At 34.9% G+C, this 22250-nt stretch overlaps 1 protein-coding gene across 2 annotated transcripts; it reads right to left on the bottom strand.

The window, feature by feature from the left end:
* Nucleotides 1-2547: 2547 nt before the first annotated feature.
* On the bottom strand, nt 2548-12683 carry LOC141839743 (KH domain-containing protein At4g18375). Of its 2 annotated transcripts, none has more exons than XM_074727561.1 (8): nt 12576-12683; nt 10433-11004; nt 8559-9053; nt 8231-8470; nt 7886-8155; nt 7657-7712; nt 7466-7556; nt 2548-2993 (listed from the first exon to the last, which is right to left on the bottom strand). In XM_074727561.1, the coding sequence occupies exons 2-8, from the start codon at nt 11000-11002 to the stop codon at nt 2862-2864; spliced, it is 1854 nt and encodes a 617-aa protein (XP_074583662.1). In that variant the 5' UTR covers nt 11003-11004; nt 12576-12683; the 3' UTR covers nt 2548-2861. The 2 variants fall into 2 exon arrangements, with proteins under 2 accessions (XP_074583662.1, XP_074583663.1); XM_074727562.1 differs by lacking the exon at nt 12576-12683 and adding an exon at nt 12484-12563.
* Nucleotides 12684-22250: the final 9567 nt, after the last annotated feature.

The following is a 22250-nucleotide window of genomic DNA, read 5'->3' as shown; positions in this document are numbered from 1 at the left end:
TTAGGGTGACATTTGATTATGATATGAGATATTTATCTTGGTTGCGTAATGCCAAGATGGCATTTGGACCTAGGAAGGTAGCTAAGGATAGTGGTCCTAGGGAAAGCACCATGAGCCAATTTGGGGCCTATGGTCTCTATATCCTAAGGAAAGGATGCTTGGGTTATTTCAAGAAGCATGAAATTGAATTTGGAATATTTCAAGAAGCATGAAATTGAATTTGGGATATTTCAAGAAGCATGAAATTGAATTTGTATTGTATGGGGTGCTAAATAAATTCATGCGACGGGTGCATTTCAAATTGAACTTGTAGATACCATGGGTTGAAACCAAAACTAAGACTTTATAATCAAGATTCATTGAATCATTTAGCTAGTTTTGGGGAAATGATAACTTGGAAATTGGAAGAAATTTTAGAAAAAAAATCTATTTTTCCCAAGTGGATATGGAAAACAAAGTTTTCTACAAAATTTAAAAATTTTAAGAGAATAATTTCTAGTGAATCTAAACAAATTGGCATGATTAAGGTTTTCAAGTGAGCAATACTTCAAAAACCAGTCAACTGACAGCAAGTTTAGTAGACTAGACCATGGGAGTCAAATTGGTGTGGATGCAATCATGCCTTAAATGGTCTAATATGATCTTAGATTTTAATGTTTAGGCAAAAAATTTAAATTAAACATTGCCATGTGATTTGGTGTGTATTTGAATGTGTAGAAACTTACTGATTTGGTGTGTTTTTGTGTGTAGAGACTTACTGGAACACACATAGCACACATATAGCCGGGAACTGAGCGCTCATGGTTTAACACAGCTAAGAAAACACACTCAGTGGCTTAAAGAGCGAAGAGACTAGAGAATGATGATATATGATATCCCAAGGACCACACGACTCTCTAAAGTGATGACTTAGCATGACTGGATTTGCAATAGATGGCTTGAGATCCATAAGAGATGGGAGAAGATTGCATAAGACACATCAAGGGATCATAGGATAAGAAACATCGAGATAACTCGAACAATATCTGATGGAGTCGAACTCCGTGAATGAAGGAGTGAAGAATGATGTATGAAAAAGCTTGACTCCTGTGCATCCAAAAAATTGATTAACCTTAATCATAGGCATAAATATATATTATCTATTTGATGAACTAAACGCATTGTCAGTGAATGATTCACTTGAACAAATAGATGAAAATAAAATTTTGGATCAACGAGCAAAGTAAAATTATAGTTCAATCTTTTAGAATGGCAAATGTGGACTTTTCTTCCAAAAAAAAAGGCTAGCTTTTGCCCTTGGTCCATGTCTTCTTCTCTTTTTTTTTTTTTTTTTTATATATATATATATACAAAACAAACCAACCCTCAATTTCAATATTAATCTATTTTCTGATTGTAATTATCTCGTTAAGCAATGCTTATATTGTGCACCATGTATATCCAAAGGGAAAGGTTGCATTATTAATAGCGAGAGAAGGATTAGAAAAAAGCAAACGGTTTAATCTCAACACGCAACGATGATCTCAGTTTTGAAATTCTAGTTTCACTCCTTTATTTCCTTCTTTTCCCTCCTTGACTAAGATAAATCCCCATGGAAGAGTAGCCTATTTAATAGCTTCGCAGTACATGTTGCCTTAATTTCAACACAGTCAAGTTTCCAGTGGCATCCTTGATCTCAGTACTTGCACGGGAGAGTGGAAAAAAAGCCACCAACTGTTGACAGGTCGTGGGGCAGTGAAGGCCTCAACCATTAGCCAAAAAGAATGCAAGACTTGGCAGGAACATAATCCAACAAAGCTCTTTGTAGACATTTCAACTCAATTAGAACGACCAGTATCATGAAATTATTAAACATGATGGTGATCTACCATGTCAAAAAAATTTAAAAAAAAAAAAGAACAAAACAAAATGCTTTCAGTTAGATCGCCTGAAGCTTGCCTGCCATTCGATCAATATTTGCTGCAGTCCAGACATCATTTGACAATTGGTAACAAGTTTCAGCAGGTTCAAACTCCACCATAACAGTCAGGTTTCCAAACAAACAAAGTAAAAAACGCAAGAGTGAAGGAAGGAGTGTTGATCATCATGATTTCAATCCAACAAAAAGTTGGGGGTTTTGCTTAAGAAATATAGAAAGGTGGGGGTGGATATGCCCACATGAAATGAATGTAGATCATCAAAGGAAAGTGAAGGGCAAACAAGGAAACTAGAGACTGAAGTCTTGGTGATAACTGAAGATCCATTAAGAGCAAATTATATGTTTCAATCCAACAAAAAAATTGGGGGTTTTGCTTAAGAAATATAGAAAGGTAGGGATGAATATGCGCACATGAAATGAATGGAGATTATCAAAGGAAACAGAAGGGCAAACAAGGAAACTAGAGACTGAAGTCTTGGTGATAACTGAAGATCCATTAAGAGCAAATTATATGTTACCTAACCCCCAAGAGTTGAAAAGAGAAGCCCCCCATTTTTTAAGTTTCACAGATGAGCAATGAATAACACATCAAACATGGTCTTCCTGTTAACGGATAAAGCTCCGTGACAAAGGAGAAGCACGAGTTTATCAGATTAAAAACTATTAAGAACAGTCAGCAAAGACTTTTCAGACAGGAGCATATGTCAACGATGCAGTTAAAATCCACAAGATACAATCAAAAGGAGGAAGTTGAACAGAGAAATTCTATGATAAGAGTATTGAGAGAGTACTGAAGGTCCAGATGGTCACTGATCAATTTGGTACACCACACAGTGAGAGTAGTCGCCCATTGTTCCCCAAAATGAACCTAAGAGGACTATGGAAAAGTTCCAGTTCACCATAAAACAACTTACGTCACCTACTCTGGTGCTCGACTATAATCTTAAGTAGACATGATGAAGGCCTGAATTAGGTTCTCTGCTGTACGCTTCTGCTCGGCGGTACCAGAAATACGGGCAACTCGTTCAAAGGGGGATGTTTTCGAGTCCACAACTTCCACATGAGCCCCTGATATCTGTAATATGAAACAGAAAATTAGTAATCATCATAAAGTGAGCAATTGATAGGTGAACCGCGAAATCAAAAATCAAAACTGAAAAGAAAAAAAAAAGAACCAGGCTCAAACCTCACCTCGACAGTTAGAGTCACCGAATAGAATTGATGATAACTAAAAGTTATTGATAGGGAATGGAAGAGTAAAAATAAAGTAGAAATATATAGTTTTTTAGTCAGATTCATCGAGTAAAAATACTAACATATCAGAGTAAGTACACCAAGGAATGATACAATGAATAGCTGAGAATGGGACTCGAGGATTAACTGGAAATAGCAATTATATCATAATTTTATATTGTCAAAGGTCCAAATAAGTATTCAGGATCATTTTAAAACCATAAAAAGAAGAGAGAAAGAAACAAACTTTTCCCTCAATCTGTCAGAGATGCAATTGTTATTCACGCAAACCAAACATGCAATGAATTTAAATTGACAAAAACACACTTTTCTTCAAATTTTACAACAAAGCGCATGCAAAATTAACCAAAAAGGAATACAATGTAACAACTTGGGCCAATTGTCATCATTAAGCAATATTCATCCAAACTATCGTTCAGATTGGATAGATGAATCTCTTCCCTACATTAATATCAATGCAAAACTTTATTACTGCATCTTATAGATCAACTAAATATTAAAAAATAGCTAGTCCTACCTCATGTATCTCTTTTTATTATTTTTTTATTGATAAAGGCCCTATTTATAAATATATCAATAGACAGGGATGTATATGCAAAAGGTTAATAAAACAATACTTGAATTTAGGTAGAGGGAACCTTGGGAGAAAATCCAAATAATTCACACATTAAAAATAACCTGGTATCAAAAGTCATAAATCATTCTGAATGACCCACATCTTGGCTATTGAGCAAAATCTCCATGATAAGAGTAAGCATTCGGTTAAAAATCGAACAAACCAAAACCAAATTTTTTTTAGACAAACTGAACTGACCGAACTTTACTACTAAAACCAAACAAACCAAATCAATATAAAAATTAACCGAATTTTTATTAGCAATAGACTGATGATGCATCATGAATCAACTGTGATTGGACACTCGAGTTAGTCCGATTTATCAATCGAGTTACGCAATCGTTGTCCAATTTAGGTATAGCAGTCGACTAATCACAACACAACAGTCGACTAATACTGGTTCGGTTTAATAGATCTAACCAAATTCGAAATTTTAAAACCAAGACTGAACCAAATAAATTGAAATAATCGAGATTTCAAAAAAAAAATCAAAGTTCTGAATTAACCAAACGGAACTTCCTAATTCGATTGATTATACCGAGATGTTGCTCACCCCTGCCCTGTGCTATCTCAATTCAAACACTCAAAGCTTAGTGTGACATCCTTCGACACACCACTCCCATCTTTGCCTGGACAACTCCCATGATTCGATGATTCTTCCACAGGCATTGGTGACGCAGATCTAGCATCTTTTTTTCACTCTCATGATTCAGCAAAGCTTCTCTCATGCCCTCAAACACTGTCCCTCCTCCTTGTGAGCTCCTATCGCAAGTGATTTCTCCTAGCTACTGCACCCCTCTTCGACAGGCAGCAAGAATGAGCAGTCTCCCTAACCTGCTCCTGCTGCAACTGATTCTCTATGCAACAAAATCATCTCCCACAGTGTTCCTACCGCTTGCAGAAGTTACAAACACTATATAACCTTCTCAGCCAGGTTCTCTCTATTTCTGAGTCTTACGTTACACTGCTGATTTCTCCACTGTAGATTACTCAGTGGACCCCCACATTGTTAAAGATTCTCCTGGCAAACAATCTTCTCGATCCCTTTTTGTAATTCTCCTCTTTGATAGCATATTTCTTCAAAGAAATCTCTAGTTTTGGCATATCATGTTGGTGCAACCATGCCCTAAGTGATCGGACTCAATTATAAGTTTTGATGTTTGGGCATAAGATTTAAGTTAAAATTGTTTTTGTATTTGATGTGTATGAAGGACATAGTTGAAATACACATGAAGACTTAGCATGGCCAAAGTTGAAAATTGGGTCAATGGCACGAGATCCATTCAGGATCGGAGAGGGATGTTATGAGATATCCAACGAACCACAAGACAAGGAGCATCAAGGTGTAGCTCAGCCAAAGGGAAACTACATAGGTGAAGAGTGACGGATACCACATGGAGCGAGCCAATAGCATGGGAGAGGGCCTCATAGGCAAAGAGGAGTTGCAAGGCAAACTCTCTTAAGTGTGTTGAAAGAGTTGTAGCCTAGAAGTAGAGATGAACAAAAGATCGATGAACCGAATTAACTGACCAAACTGATCAAATTTGAAAGTTCAGTTCGATTAATTTGAAAATTCAATTGTTTTAAATCTTGATTATTTCAGTTTATTCAATTCGGACTCGGCTTTAAAATTCAAAAATTGGTTAAACCGATTAAACCAAAGAGCATCAATCAATTGATAGTCGACTGATGCTGTTGGACCGGAGTTTTTAAAAAAATCTAAAAAATAGGTTAATTTGATAACCAACAGAATTAATTAATTTTTTATTAGTTTGGTTTGTTCGATTTTCATAGCAAAATTCAATTGGTTCGGTTTGTCAAAAAAAATTCAATTTTGATTTAATAAATTTGATCAATTCAGTTATTAACCAATTACTCACCCCTACCTGAAAAAGGATAGTTCAACTTAGATAAAGACTCAACCATTAAAATAATCATAGTCGATGATCAAGTCGACTAGATGGTAGGATTTAGTAAACGAGACAGTCAACTAAATGATTGAATCAACTAGGCAATCGACTCAAGTTGATTAGACACAAACAATATTTCTATTTGTGGCTAAGTCGATCGAATAGTTGACTGAATTGTTGACTCAATTTAATTAGAGATGGCCATTAATTGGACAAGCTGAAAGATAATGGTCAAATGACCTTAGGGCTACAAAAAGGCAGTCAATTGATGAAGGAAACCAATCCTATGAGGAAACTTGTAGCAATCTGATGATCGATCAAGTCAATTGAAGCTGAGCAATAATGGTCAAATGGCCTAAGGGCTATAGAAAGGCAGTCAATTGATGAAGGAACCAATCCTATGTGGTTACTTGTAGCGATCTGATGGTTGATCAAGTCGAATGATCAGGAGCAAATTAATCAAGCAAAAAGTGAAACTAAAAATGTTTAAAGGTTATATAAAAGGAGAACCACGAAAGTCATTTGAATGCTAGCATTTAAGCTTATTACTCTTATTGCTCTTTATTATTTTGAGTTCTCTTTGTAATAATCTTAGCCTAAAGAAAATTGTAAGAAGCTTCTCTACCTCCTAAAGAAGTCCATAAAGGAGAAAGAGTGACTCGCTGAAGAGTCATACACTGTGGAATAGGAAAAAGGATTTCGAACCACATTATATTGAAGTGTTAGCATTTCTTTTCTTGTCTTTATTAATTTCCGTTGCATTAATTGTTTGATTAACCATGCTGAGCTAATAGCACAAGCATAAGTCTTAATCAAATGTTATATCCCCCTCTAGTGATTCAATCACTATCCCTCGCAGTCCTAACAAATGGTACTAGGAAAGGTGGTGTCTTCTATGATATCTAGTTTAAAATGAGAACGATTGTATACTTAACAAGCCATCATGTGCATATATATTTAAGGTTGTTTTTATTTTTTAATTAGATTCACTTTTGAAACAGAAGGATTTCCAATTGAACACTATATTATTTCATATTAATAAGAACAATTGTCCTTAAGTTAACTGTCTTTCTTGCTAAAACAATGAAGAATGAATAAGAGTGTCTATCCACCAAATAAAACTACACTCATAATTAAACCAAACATCTTTTTTTTTGTTGTAGAGTTTGGTTCGGTGTAAACCAAATAACTATTTGCTACTTTAACCTGCAAATTACTAATATTTTAATACATAACCAATACATACAAGTAATTAAGAAACAAATTTTTAGTTATATCAAATTCGGGCCAATTCTATTTGAAACCAAAACTTATTTAGAAAATTTTCAAATCAAACCAATTCTTTTGTATGAAAACTAAATCAAACGAAAAGCTTCAGCTGGTTCAGTTCAACTTTAGCTTTGAAATGAAATGAACAGATAGGAATATCTACTGAAAGAACTACCTTGATCTTCCTCTAACTTACCAAAAAATTCCAAAATAAAAAAAGTTCCTAAATCCCTTAATGTAGCATGTCAAACGTATCTTCCTAGTATAGATTTTATATAACATGAGAATGGGAATTAGTCAACCAATAAATGTTTAGGGAAATTATAAGAAAAATCTGAAGAATCTGGAGTTATATTAAAACTAAATCACTTGGACAACAAAACATGCAAGAGAAAGCTTAGAAATCAAGAACCACAAAACAATCAAAAGCTTTACACGTTCCTCACTACTATAAAACCAAATAACAGAGTTAAAATATGACGATTAGTAAAAACTCACCTTTCTGATATTATCAAGGTTTGTGCCTCCTTTTCCCATTACTTTTGACAAGGCTCCTGGAGGAATCACTATATCAAAATATGCAGGTAATCTGCAACCAGAGAAAAGGTCAGAGAATAATTACTTTTATTGATGGTACATATTAGACTAGTAAAATTTAAGATAGGACAAATTGATATAAAATTTCATACCCTCCACCATAAGACTTCGATGAATACGAAGACAGTGATCCAAAACTATCTCTAGCCTTGATAGAGAGCACAAAATGTTATCAGAACATAAGTTGGTGAACATGCACGCATTAACATGAGTGCAAAGATAGAAACATAATGAAATTATTTTCATAATGAAGGGCAAGAAAAACTATTATATCACAACCTCAATCATAATAAAAGGATAATCAGAGTATAGGAGGCATACCGGCATTGTGTTGTAACCATATAAACTACTGCCAGAGAATCCTCCCAGTCCCCTCTCAGTTTCTACTCTATGGTCATAGCTCAACGGTGCACGTGGTGGATTTTCAGGTAACACTTGAGGTACCGACAAACTGCTAGAATGAAGAGGAACACTCTGATTGGTATCCTTGCGAACATTCTGATTACTCTCCTTATCTTTCAAAGCATCTTCTCTGAGCCTAAATACAACTTGCCGAAGTGCATCACGCAACCTCCCTACCTCCCCAGACACCTGCCATCATAAAGGACCAAGATATGAAAGGTGAAGCCAAAAATAATAAACCTGGGAGTCCAGAAACAAGCAAACCTCCACAAGCTCACTGTCAGAAGAAGCGTTTTTGGGTTTTTTCCCCTTAGATATGTAAATAATTGCCTTAGTCGACTTTCGCATATCATTTATAATGGAACCACTCTTGCCTATCAAGCATCCAATGGATTTTGAAGGAACAAGAAGGCGGATATTAGCATTGTTGTCATCTTGATCATTAATCTTTTCTTGAAGCAGCAAAACAGCTTCGATTGCAGAAGATTTCACATCATTGGTTGACTGCACAGTGAGTCAAAATCTCAAAATATGTTAGAAAATTGTGTAACAAGGAAGCATGAAAACAAGGAGTGAAGAAAACATTTCAAACCTCAGTAGAGGTGACTGTGATAATACACTCATCAGTATCATCCTTTTTATCATCAACACTTATAATTGCACCACTGGATTGCCTTATACTCTTTATGGTACTCCCTCCCTTGCCGATTACACGTCCAATCTTATCTGATGGACATAGAACTTGGAAGACCAGGTCCTCTGAATGAGTTGGACCACCATATCCAGGAACAATAGGAACAGTTGATGGTAAGAATGGCCATACATTCGTTGTATCAGTGAAACCAGAAATTTCAGATGAGAAGCGAGATGCAGGTATGACCGGTGGCACTGATCCAGGAGACAAAAGAGAGTCTGTATGGGAATAGAGGCTGCCAGCTGGAATTATAGGAACATCTGAAGGAATTATAATGGGTGGAAGATCAGGAATTGAGGTATCGAGAGAAATTTCTTCTTTGGGTGAGAATTTGTACATGATAGCAGAAATAGCAGTTAATGCAGTTTCAACTGCTTCAGCATCACCAGTAATCTGTGCAGAAGTACAGATAGAAAGATGAGATTTGAGGTAGCATCCTTGTGCTACGTGTGCTTTAATCAAGCTGATATCAAACTATAACATGATATGAGAGAATTGTTCGTGAACATATTGGTGGGTCAGGCTAAAAGCCTAGACAACCTTTTAAGGTGACATAATTGCATATGATGAGGACATTCCAGAATGAAAACAGTTGCTGAAATCAAAAAGGCAGCAGGCAGATAAAGGAAAAAATTTTGTGTAATGGTTGAATTATCATAACTTTAGGTTCCCAATGAATCTTTCAAAATAGTATATTATGTGCATAATCAAAGGAATTAATTCAGGTGTCTGACAGTCTTCAACAGGAATTGAAGTTTAAACAAAAAAGGTTTGTATTAAGATTTCTTGGCAAGATGAGTAACACAGATTCAGAAGTGCATAATATCCTTCCAAAAGAATTTGACATTAAAAAGGTGGATCATCCAAGGTAACACAACATTTTAAGCAAATAACAAAGAGAACAAGATAGGTTGACTTCTGAACAAAGGAAGGGTTAAGATGGTCATATATTGGGAAAGCATAATCCTTTTTCCGAAAATCAGGGTGGGATTGCAGAAACAAAGTTCATATTCACCATCTAAAGAGATGTGTCTCAAAGAAAGAACCAATGAGTTACAAAAATTTGAAACTGATTCACAGTCTTTACGTGTTAACAATTACAGTTTTAGGCTCCTCAAACTTGAAGATAGTTCAGTATGGACAATGGGAATGATTTTGAATTCAAATATCTTACAGTTTCCACGGATTGCCTAAATCAAAGGATGAGATTACTTGGAAAAAAGTTTAGAAATAGGACTAAAACTCAATTGCAATTCAGAGAGCAAGATTGGTTGTATACTGTTGGGTGACAACATTTTTCAAAAAACACCTTGGCACTGCAAAAATAGATTCATGTTAATTGTCTAACAAGATGGGGATTTACAATGATATCAATGAATTACAAAGATTACTACTAAAGAGAATGCAATTTCCATTTCTAGAGGAAGATCATATGCTAACAGAATGACTGCAATAAACATTTATGGGTTACTTTATTAAGTTGACAGACCAATAGCCAGCTATCATCTCCATTGAGTTTATAAAAATTGAAATATTATATATATATATATATATATATGTTACCCAATCAGTAACCGTAAGAAAGAGTCGATGGCAACTTGGAGGTGAACTTGCTTCATATTTTGTGTTCATTACATAGAATATTCTTTCAAAAAATATAAGTGTATCAGTTAATCAAACCTCAAAAAACAAAATCCTATAAGATACAGAGAGATAAGTTAACAACATTTTATGATCCTACTCATTACACAGATCTGAATATGTTTTATTACCTGAAGAAAGTTATCATAACTCATTGCACAGGAATGTGCAGCATTAGAGGGATCCTTTGAAGTGATTTGGATGTTTGCTGCAGTCTTGGATCTCAGCTTCTTAATGGTAGTCCCAGACTTACCAATGATATTTGCAGATTGACTTGCCGGCACAAGCATATGACACTCATTTTTGGATAGCCTTTCAGTGTCATTAGAGTTATCCAGAGCATTTACTATAGCCTCATGGACCTTCAGTAATGCATCTTGAGCAGGACAGAGGGGTTCCAGAATATCTTCATCAATATCAATATGATTCTTCTCCTTAACATAGCAATAAATAGTAATAACCCTCTTATCTGCCCCAGGAAAAGGATCAACAATTTGGATTTTAGCATGTGTCTCCTTCCTTATGGAGTTTATAACTTTACCACCCTTGCCAATCACTCCACCAATAACACCAACTGGGCAAAGGATACGATATACAACCAATTCACCATCACTAGTATTATCCTTATAACCCAGTCTTTTCTTCTGTTGTTTTCCTTCATAGTCATTATCCCTCTGCTGGCGCTTTCCAATTTCAACCATATCTGTACAAAGAAACAAGTTTAGCGAGCATTTAAAGCCATAATTGGAATAAAAAGTTGCAAATAAAGACCCCAAAAAATTTGCATTATCTTAAACTACAACGGTGATATTTAGGACCAGCTAGATGGATGTTACCTAGCCATTAACCTTATGTAAAACAATATTACTACTACTGTGTAGATATTTCAAGACCCTTTTAGTTACATTAAGGATTTTTTGGTACGTCTCAGTCACTCACACTTTGTAGTTTAGTGACTCTAACTTGTCTAATTATAAAATCTACATAATGGTTTTCTTTGAACATGTTTATACAATGTTAGCCTAAATTTTTCTAATTTTATCAACTATTATAGCTTTTCTTAATTGCACTGGAAGTGGAAAACTAATATTACATTTTTTTTCAACTAACCTCACTCATTCATCTTAGCATTCTCATCTATCTTATATCAATTTCTATGCCCTTTTTCTTATAGTTGCCACATGAAGCCAATATTATATTTTTTCATTCCCAGTAACCTCACCTTTCATCTTAGAATTCTCATCTATGTTACACTAATTTTTATGTGTTTGTTAGTTCCACACAATAACCCATAAAGCGTGATTGGCTGCACCACAATCATAATGTTTTTCATTTTTAGCCTGCCAGGCAACCAAAATCCCACAAGTGTCTCACTTTAGTAAATTATAGATCCAAGATATCTAATACTCTTTTTTTCATTACTAAGACAATATTTCTTACATTCAATCTTAGCACTTAATTTAAAACCTTTAGTTTATAATTTCTTTCCCAATTCAAGAAAGTTTAATCTATTTACACTCACAATGTGTACACACACACACACATATCCAAGATATACATAAACATAGATATACACATGTAAATTATGTATTACGCACACCACAGACACAGCGTGTATATTATATTGTGTGTGTGTGTGTATCAAACAGAGAGAGATCACATGTTTAGGTATCAAGCTGGTATACTAAGGACTGATATGTGAGGGGTTTAGATTGGCAGTCAGAACCAAATATGAATATGAATTTTAAAGAAAACAGCTTGCTGACTAACTTAGATGGACAGCCCTATCCAGCTTTAAAGAGGTTATATTCACCATCTAACGAGGAAAATCTAGCTTATTAGGATTGGAAAGATAGAAGAGTGCACTAAGCAGTAAAATTGTGTAGCCTCGACAAATAAAGGTAACTACTTGAAGACACGCTATAAGGGAAAAACCCCTAATATTACCCTAAACAAGACAAAAGAAGCTTCAAAGGAGGCATCAACAATCCTAAAAGAAAAAAATGAAGCCAATCAAATATCTGAGGTGTACTCGCAAGGAGAAATAAGTGGCCTTAATTCTAAGCAACGTCAAAGGAGGAAGAACGAGAGATTAACTGCCTCAGGATTTAGGCGAACCAGTTTAATGATTCGGATGAGAGGATGTTGGATCTTTCCTAGATGTAAAAAGGAAATCTCGTACCGTAGTAGGAACAAGAAGGATAACGCAGACGCCAACGGACCGGAATAAGCACAAAGTGAAGACAAGAAATCGATCGGAGGTGTGAGACGTACCTTGGAGGCGACGAGAAGGAAGAAAAGAAAAAAACCCTAACGCAAGCGACGGCGCGAGGAGGAATCGAACCAAAGCTTCGCTAGGGTTTGGATATTTTTTGAGGCGACAATGACTAAACCGGCCAGATGCGAGGTCAAATTATAGGGGTGAGTTTAAGGCGAGTAAAAATTCGATTAAATCGAATCGATAAATTCGATTAGATTATTTTATAATTTTAATTATTTTTTATAAAATATTAATTAATTTGATTTAATTTTAAAAAATTTTTATTCGATTAAATTGAATTAATTAAAATTAAAAAATAATTTTTAAATTTTTAAATAAATAAATTTATAAATTTTTAGTTAATTGATAAATTTTTTATAATATTTAAAAATTTTGATTATTTTAATTAATTTAATTAAAAATTAAATTAATCAATATTTTATCGATTCAATTTATTTAATTTTTATTTAAAAATTTAATTAATTTGGTTAATTTAAAAAAATCGATTTGATTCAATTCAATTCGATTTTAATCAAATACTCAGTCATAAATGAATCGGTGTCTCCGAGCCAGAGCGGTTCGCATTTTGCCGGATAAACATGTGTGATTAATAATTATGACAGCCTAAACCTTTCAATTGACTCTTATATTGATTATGAACGTGTGGAAAATATAGGAAACCGATATACAATTCAGCAAAAATCAAAGGCCTTTTCTTAAAATAGACATTCCTTTCTTAAAAATTATTAAAATCAGTTGGGATTCTTGTCACAACAAATTTCTGTCACAAATTTGTCACAACAAATCTGGACCGTTAGATTTTAAAATAGAAGATTAAATCTAAGTCATCACAATCACTCATTCAATTTACGGTCTGGATTTAATCTTAACTTTAAAATCCAATGGTGCAGATTTGTTGTGACAAATTTGTGACAGAAATTATTGTGATAAGAAGCTTTATTTTATTAAAATATAATTTAATATATTTTTATCTCTAAAGTATGTTTATTTTAATATTATTATAGATGGTAATTATTGTTAAAATTATTTTACTCTTAAAAATAATTTTTATATTAAAATATTATATATCAATTTGATTAAAATTATTTAAATTTTATCCAAATTATTTTAACTTAATATTTCAAAAAATTATAGCACTAAGATTATGTTAGTTTTAAAATGATTTTAATTAAATTAAAATAATTTTAATCAAATTTATAAAAAAAATATTTTTTATATAACACTGTTGTATAATAATTTTAATTTAGTTGAGTTAGTTTATTTTAATATGTATTGTTACATATTTCAGTAGATTATGTCGTAAATGCTATGATGCATTAATGTCAAAACAAGTATACTTTTAGGATAAAAAATATATTAGGATATTATTTTACTCGCCTAGAGCCTAACCATTTAGCACGATAAAGGACGGAACTAGGATATTTATAATTAATAAAATAAAAAATATATAAGATCTTATGTTTATAAAGCATCATAAAATAATTATTTTATAATTATTCTTTTTAAGTATTTATATTTTGAAACATTTATATAATGGCTTCATTATCAACAATGCTCGTTATATCTTTCTTTACATGTATAATAACACTATCATTCATTCAATCATCACTCATTTTATTACACAACTTGTCATTCACAATTTTCATGATAGAAAACACTCTATCTATAAAATTAATATCAATATCAAAAACTTATAAATCAACATGTATATTATATTTTTCTTTAATATAATTAACTTCTCTGAAATATCATCAAAGTCTTTCAATCTTTGAAATACTTTATCAAAATGCATATCACATATAAAAGTTTCAAATTAATCATTAAGTACGAGGAAATCAAATCTTGAGAAATCTTATGGATAAAACTCAGCTAGTTACATCATTTTTTTTTATCAAAAGTCAAAAATGGATTTGTGGACACAAACAAGCTATACAAAGAAGTAACTTCATACCTGACTCCAAAAAATAATCATTTAACTTTTGAAGTTACATATCAATAATATCATAGAATAAATTAACATCATAGTAATGCAAATTATCACTTCTGGTGGATTACAATGGAGACGACCACGTGGTGCCCAACATATGAACATATCAATCATTTTGGGAACATTAATGTAATGTTATTGACAAAAACAGTGAACATTTTCTAAAAATAAATATGAACCATCATCTCTCATACTTTGGAGTTGGTATTTTACTTGTATCAAATTTATTGCATTCACAATATCCTGATCTTTCTTTTGTAATGTCGTCGATAATTTATTCAAAATTCCTAAGACATATTTTATCAAGCGTAGATTAAATGGAAAATCAAATGAAAGTATTAACTCCAATAAATTAAATACCTCAGTTTTTTATTAGGAAACTGGAATAATCATCTGAAATCATTTCAAGCACATCACTAACAACAGAGAATATAGAAATCAAGCTGATCAAAGAATTATAATGTGACTTACAACGGGTATCCTTAGCATGTTGAAGGGTAATTTCTTGATTAAATCCCTGACCATTTAAAATCTCACCACTTTTTATAAATATGTCCTTCGAACTTGATCCATAATGTTAGCATTATAAGCATAAATTGGAGTCCTTAATGTAGGATATGTCGGTAGTTGTGAAAATCAAATTCTCCAACTCTAATATCTCCAATATTTTATTCTTCTATTCTGGATCTTTCCTTTTTAAAAATCTATACATTATAGATATAGTGATTTCCTTATATAAATAGATAAATAAATAAATGAACTAATAATCCAAACTTAAACACTGAAAATCATAAAGTCATCTAATACTAGAGCAAAAACTCATGTTTATTGCTTAATTGTATAATAGAGGTGTAAGTAGTTGAATTTGATGGAGAAAAAATTGCATCACAAGCATAGTTGTAAGTTTTAGAATGCTAATTTTTTTAGTTTAGCAGCAAACACAATTTAATAGTAGCATATCAATGTACAAAAAGGAACAAAAAAAAGATTTATGCCAATATATATGTCAGAGGAAAGCACGATCGCTCGTGCTTGGTGGGGCAGCGACCGTGTTGCTACTTGGTGAGGCAACGATCATTCAGGAGGTTGCCATGTTGCTACCTCGTCGGGCAGCGAAAGCGGTTGTGTCGCTGCCTTGCATCTTTTTACTGAACAGGAAAACATTCTAGGGCATTGCTTGCTTCAGAGAGGGAAGGAGACGGAGGGTGTTGCTTGCGGGCTTGTTGTAGAGAGGAAGGAGATGGAGGGAAGCCATATGGCAAGCAGAAAGATGGCAGACAAATGCAGCGACAGCTTGATCCAACAGAAACACCGAGCTGGCTGGCCCTAGTACCGGATCCACAAAACATACAGCTGGATCCCACTCCATTGTGGAGCATACCTTGGACTTAGTAAGTTTACAATTAATATATTTTTAATTAATTAGTAATGATTTGATTTTTATTTAATTGTATTTTTAATTTTTCAGGAGCACGAGTTACAGCGTCCTCCTACTTGTTGGGAGATTTTTACGAAAACACATAAGTCCAAGGATGACACATTTATCGATCATCGTTCGCAGACATTAGACGTAAGAAAATAATTTTTTTATTTATTTCACATTACCGCCATGTAATTATTTTTTCTAATTTTAAATTTTATATTAATTTAATTTTAAACAGGCTGAAATGTCTGCTAGAGTTGCATAGGCGTCTGCGCCTGCAGTTGAGGGAGGAGAGAGACAGGAGCTCTCAACCGACCAGTTGAATGAGATCTACTATGATGTGGTCGGTGGGAGGAAGAAGAGCTCCACCCTCTACGGTCTAGGGTCCCAAGCAAGAGTCGTATATGATCGTGTGATGGCCTCTAGAGCAGGGGTCGTCCCAGCGGATTATCTTCTGCGATAGAAGCCCTACAAAAAGAAAATCAAAAATTAAAGGATCGGCTCTCCGCATTAGAGGCGCAGCAACTCGCCGCAGCTGAGGCGCAACAACATAGTTACGATCAGCTCCAAAGGCAGATGGCGGCCTTCATGGAGGTCATGGGCCCGACGCCACCCATGCCTACTTATCATGCGATGCGAGGTGCGGACCCTGATGCGGACACTCAGAACCCCAATGCTCCTGATCAGTAGCTGCCTGCAAGTTATGTTAACATTTCTATTACTTTTATTTTTTTTAAAGTTATTACTTGTAATCATGCATTTTTCAAATACCTTGTTATAATTAAGTTATTACTAACCTATCTTATTGTCTTTTTGTAGGATCTTCTATTTTGGCTGGGCTCGTTTAGATATAATTCTGATATGTTATTGTATTTTAACATTTGATACAGTATCAATGTATCCAGATATTTGTATTTATGTTATTGTATTAAGATTGTATTGGAGTATATCAGATATTTTGACATGTGTGTTGTATTCATATGTTGTATTAGTGTTGTTCTTTACCATTGTTGGTTTATCAGTGTATTATTGTTATGTTATATTAGATTGATTGATATGTAAACAAGGAATTTCAAAAAATAAAAAAATATTTTAAAAAAAGTAAATTATTAGTGATAGAATTTATAATTCTGTCACTAATAAATGAATATTTTTTTATTTTTTTAAAATTTAATAATGGAATTTTATTATTCCGTCGCTATATAGCGACAGAATAAAAAATTTCTGTCGCTATTTGCCTTCCAACTTCCACGTGTCCATATTGAGATTTAGCGACGGAATTATTTATTCCGTCGCTAATATTTGCGACGAAATTATTTATTCCATCGCTATTATTTGCGACGAAAATATTTTTCTGTCGCTAAATATTAGCGACGAATATATTTTACTGTCGCAAATAGTAGCGACGGAATAAATAATTCCGTCGCTAAAATGACTTCAGCGATCGAAAAAAATACGACGGACTGTTTCCCATCGCTAATCGGTCGTTAATCTAGAGTAACGACTGATTAGCGATGGAAATGATTCGTTGCTAATCCCTGTAATTTTTGTAGTGTATGGAGAGGGAAGGAGATGATATAGACGGAGGGCATTGCATGCTAGCTTACTGCGGAGAGGAAAGGAGATGGAGGGTTGCTTACTACTAAGAGGGAAGGAAATGGTCCAGACGAAGGGCATTTCTTGCTAGCTTGCTGCGCAAAGGGAAGATCTAAAGGAGACAAAGCCGGTTTGCTTACTGTGAAGAGGGAAAGGCGACAAATACTTTTGGGCAAAGGTAAAGACATGTGTAATAATTTTTTTATTTTGTAACCCAGTATGGGCAACTGCCCACGTTGGGCCCACATTAGCTCTGCCCTGGGCACGATTGAGCATTCTTATATTGGGGATGATAACATGGCCTTGCTATTCAAATGGCTTTGGAAGGTCAAGGGATGAAGAGTTCTTGTCTCTCACTTGTTATTAACTAAGCAAGCATATAGGAAATATATAACCATGGACTCAAAGATAAATTCACAAATGATATATTTTATCTCTCATTTTCCTTATGCATATATTGTTGGACAATATTCCACACTCTTATTGAAGATATTTTCCAGAATTATAAGGAATCTACTAAATTGAAAACTACTAGATTCAAATTTAAACTTATCTATGTTAAGATGGTCTGAGTTGATAATCTTAAGCTGCCAAACTGGGCTGGTTGGTTGCACAAGCTCTTGTGGGACATCGCTAGCCAAACATTGAGTGCTCCTAAGTGGTCCCGAGTTTTGCTAGGTTTGAGCAACCTGAGTACTTCCTGGGCCCAAGTGAGAAGCCGAGTACTAGTCAGGACATCGAGTGCTCCTGAGTGGGACGACGAGTGGTCCTATTGAGTCCTGAGTCATTATGTAGTCTGAGTGTCGAGCTGGCTGAGTATCAAGTCGATTGAGCTACCAAGTCGATCAAGTATCAAGTCGTTTGAGCAACAGAGTCGATTGAGTGCTGAATAGACCGAGCTATAGAGTGTAGGATAGTTACATGCGAGACGAGGTGAATCTCGTTCATCCCTTCATTTGATTTCATGTTGCTATCAAGGAAAACTGGCAGCAAAATTAAATACACAAAATAAAATGATAAACGGATTTATTTGATTCTTAATCCCCCAGGTTAGTACATCCAAGGCCTAAGTACGTGAGGCGTCTATCCACTAGTGGTCTCCTTTCCAGAATTCTTTCAGGAGCCGAAGAAACTCGTCTTATAGTCAATGTACAAAAGAAAATATAAAGCATAAAGAGTAAGGTAAATTAAACACAAACACTCAAAGTCGAGCCGATTTGAAAGTCCTAAGCGCAGTACACCCCTCCTGGAACTTCGTTGGTGGCATGAGCAAAGCTTCGGTTGCATTCATGAGCACCGCAGAGAGAGTAGTAATGAGTTGTTGTTGTATTAATGCTGCTTGTTGAGGACTTATAAAGACCCTTTCGGATGCTTGGATCCTTTTCTAGGCGCCCCGACTGATTCAATCCAATCCGATTTCGTTAGTCTTTATTTAGCCAAATTTCATCCTGGTCCAGGCGGCTGGAACAGCCAGGGGCACCTGGACCGTTTGAGTGCCTGGAATGAGATCCAAGCGCCTGAAACTGCTTCAACCAATTTGACTTGAGTTGACTTCCGAGCGCCCCCCACCAATTCAATCCAATCCGATTTCGTTGGTCTTTATCTAGTCAAATCTCATCCTGGTCCAGGCGCCTAGACCAGACCAGAGTGTCTGGACTATCCGATCGCCTAGAATATAATCAGGGTGCTCAAAGCTGCTTCAACTCGATTTGACTTGAGTTGACTCTGGACTTGATTTGTCTACTTCTATTTGCTTCTAGCGTGTTTCCTTAGTCTTGTTTTCGGCTCGTGGTTCCTGTAAGATAAGCATACAACAAACAAGCAAGCAATATAAATATAACTGTAATCTATCTGATCTACTAAACTTACTTAAGTCTTACCCTGTAAGTCTAACCTACTAAGCTTACCTGAAGGTTACTCCCTAGGATTATCTTTTGTCAAACATCCGATCACCCTTGATCTGTTTGGACTTACTCTTGTCTAACCTCCAATTAGGATTAGTCTCTCAGTAGCCTTCCCACATGCCAAACATTCGATCGCTTTTGACATTCTTGAACTTTCTGCTCAACATCCAATCTTCTATCCCCAGGACTTTGCTTTCGATATTCGATCCTCACTGACCCAACAACCTACTAGACATCTGGTCCATTGACCTAGACTTTCTGTTTGGTTCTCTCAATCTGCCAAGTCTTCTTTGTCCAATCCCACTAACCAAAACTTCTTTGCCTAGCCTCCAATTAGAACTTTCCTTGCTAATCATCTAGTCAACTTTGACTTAACTAGACTTCACTCACATCCAAATATTAGTATAGCTGTCAAACGGATCAATCTATGGCGGGGTGGACCAACCCATCAGAAACTCATCATGTGGTGGGGCAGGACGAGTAGGCCCACCAACGTGGTGGGTTGGAAAATCTTCAATCCAACCCAACCAAAGATAGATTACAGGTTAGGCGTGCCAACCCACGGGTCTGTCAAAAAATATTAAAAATTTTAAATTTGGATTATAATTTAAATGAATCAAGTTGGAATTTTTAAGTTTGGATTGTTGTTTAATGGGTTAAGTCCACTAATTTATTGAGTTTTCTACTTTAATTTTAAATTTTGAAAAAAAGTTTTCTCAATCCGCCGACCAACCCAAGCCTGGTATGGGTTGACCCACGTGGGTCGCAGGCCTAGGCAGGTCGACCCACTAATTTATTGAGTTTTCTACTTTAATTTTAAATTTTGAAAAAAAGTTTTCTCAATCCGCCGACCAACCCAAGCCTGGTATGGGTTGACCCACGTGGGTCGCAGGCCTAGGCAGGTCGACCCACATGAATCCATATTAAAATAAGTTGATAAAATTTCAACCCAATCCACCTAAATTATTTGACGGAGTGGGCCAACTGGACAGACTCAACCCAAATTGACGGTTCTAAACATTAGATTATATTTGGATCAACTCTTAGTTAAATTGACCAGACCTAGATATATTGTCAAATATCAAAATTCTAGAGATAAACTGTATCAACACCGAGTGGTGAGTGGGAAAGAGAAATGTTGAGGCCTATGTTAGATATAGTTTAGGCCTATGTTAGATACAATTTCTTTAAAACAGATTCACCCCCTTTGGCTGTGGTTTGAGGTCATGTTGGACGTCTATTTCCCAGAATATAACAGAATGACCATATAGACAACCAAACACTAGTTGTTCATGGTGAATCAAGTGTGTACCTTAATGCTATCATGGAAGAGTTGTCAAGCGAAGTGCACCATAGAGAGAAAGAAACAAGAGAAATAAAGATAGATGAAGTTTCTATTCTTCTGAGTTTCTATTCTTCTTTGCCAACTCTTCTACTCATGATCATGACTTCCTTATATAGAAGCACCAACCCTTGTTAGCATTAAATGGTTGAACAAAGACCATGTTTTGCCTTTACTCGCTTGGCTCAAAAAGCGAATGCCAACCATTTTACCCAGACGATTATAGATTTTCTATTAATGTTTCAGATCTGACAGTGCATTCCACCCCTGAGGCCCACGCATGAGAGATAGTCTCTCTCCATATATATTCACAACTTCAGTGGTTGTGATTTAATATAAATAACCAATAAGCCACTCATTCCCCAATATGGGACTAAACTCCCATATACATGGGTGACCTTTCCATCCACCTCTCTTATTTCCATTCACATTTCCAATAATCCCCAAATGAATGAAAAGGGTGTGTGAGCATTCAATAGTTGAGTACATTATAGGACGGGTAGGTTTTACCCTTTAAATATTCTCTTGTGAAGATATGTTTACTTACTGACTTACCAATATACGTGATATCCTTGAGCTATTCGATTGTTTATGTAAGCATTTATATGTTTCACCTAGGACTCTCCCTAATATAACTCAGTTTTCATATGTGTATTCGTTCATGGTCATAAACATGCTTGGTTCTGTCAGAAGTTTTAAGAATTGTCTTTCATTTCTCTTCGAAGCGACCCCACTGACCTCTCAAGAGTGATCTACATTAGTCAATTAGATGATTAAAAGTCGTATTCTTAACCTCCATCCTTTACAAGTATCACTAGTCCATTGAGTAGTTATCCCATAGTGATCTACTTAGTTTGTATAGTTAGGGTGTCCCTCTGAACATAGTTCTTAGAATCTCTAATCAGTATAAGTTAGGTTTCCTTTACACCAATATATTCCATAGGCATCAATCATATACCTCATGATGAGATTGCAATTAGTTCTTTATTTAACCATTTAGTTAGTATATCTGCTAGATTATCCTTTGACTTTACATAGTCAACAATAATACTAGAGGATACATATTAAAGTAATCAAGGTATTCACATGTCTATAACCTTTAATTATCAATCTAGCTTTGTACTTATCAATTGTGTTATCTGATTTTATTTTCTTCTTAAAAATCCACTTGCAACCTAGTAGTTTACTTCCCGAAACAAAATCCATAAGTTTTCAAGTATGATTTTGCAAGATAGAGTCAATTTCAAATGTAATTATCTCTTTCCATTGAGATTCCTCAAAAGTGAGTATTATTTCTGAGTAACTTTATGGTTCACTTTCCAGCATGAAAGTGATAAAATCTATTCTAAAAGATTTTTCCACCTAAGTTCTTGTAGTTCGTCTAAGCTCAATCTCAATTGGTTCATTTGCTTCTTC

The sequence above is a fragment of the Curcuma longa genome, chromosome 11 (genome assembly GCF_044706935.1).
Source record: "Curcuma longa cultivar G26 ecotype Majalengka, Jawa Barat chromosome 11, ITB_CL_G26_1.1, whole genome shotgun sequence".
Taxonomy (NCBI): domain Eukaryota; kingdom Viridiplantae; phylum Streptophyta; class Magnoliopsida; order Zingiberales; family Zingiberaceae; genus Curcuma; species Curcuma longa.
This window is presented reverse-complemented; position numbering and strand designations above follow the sequence as displayed.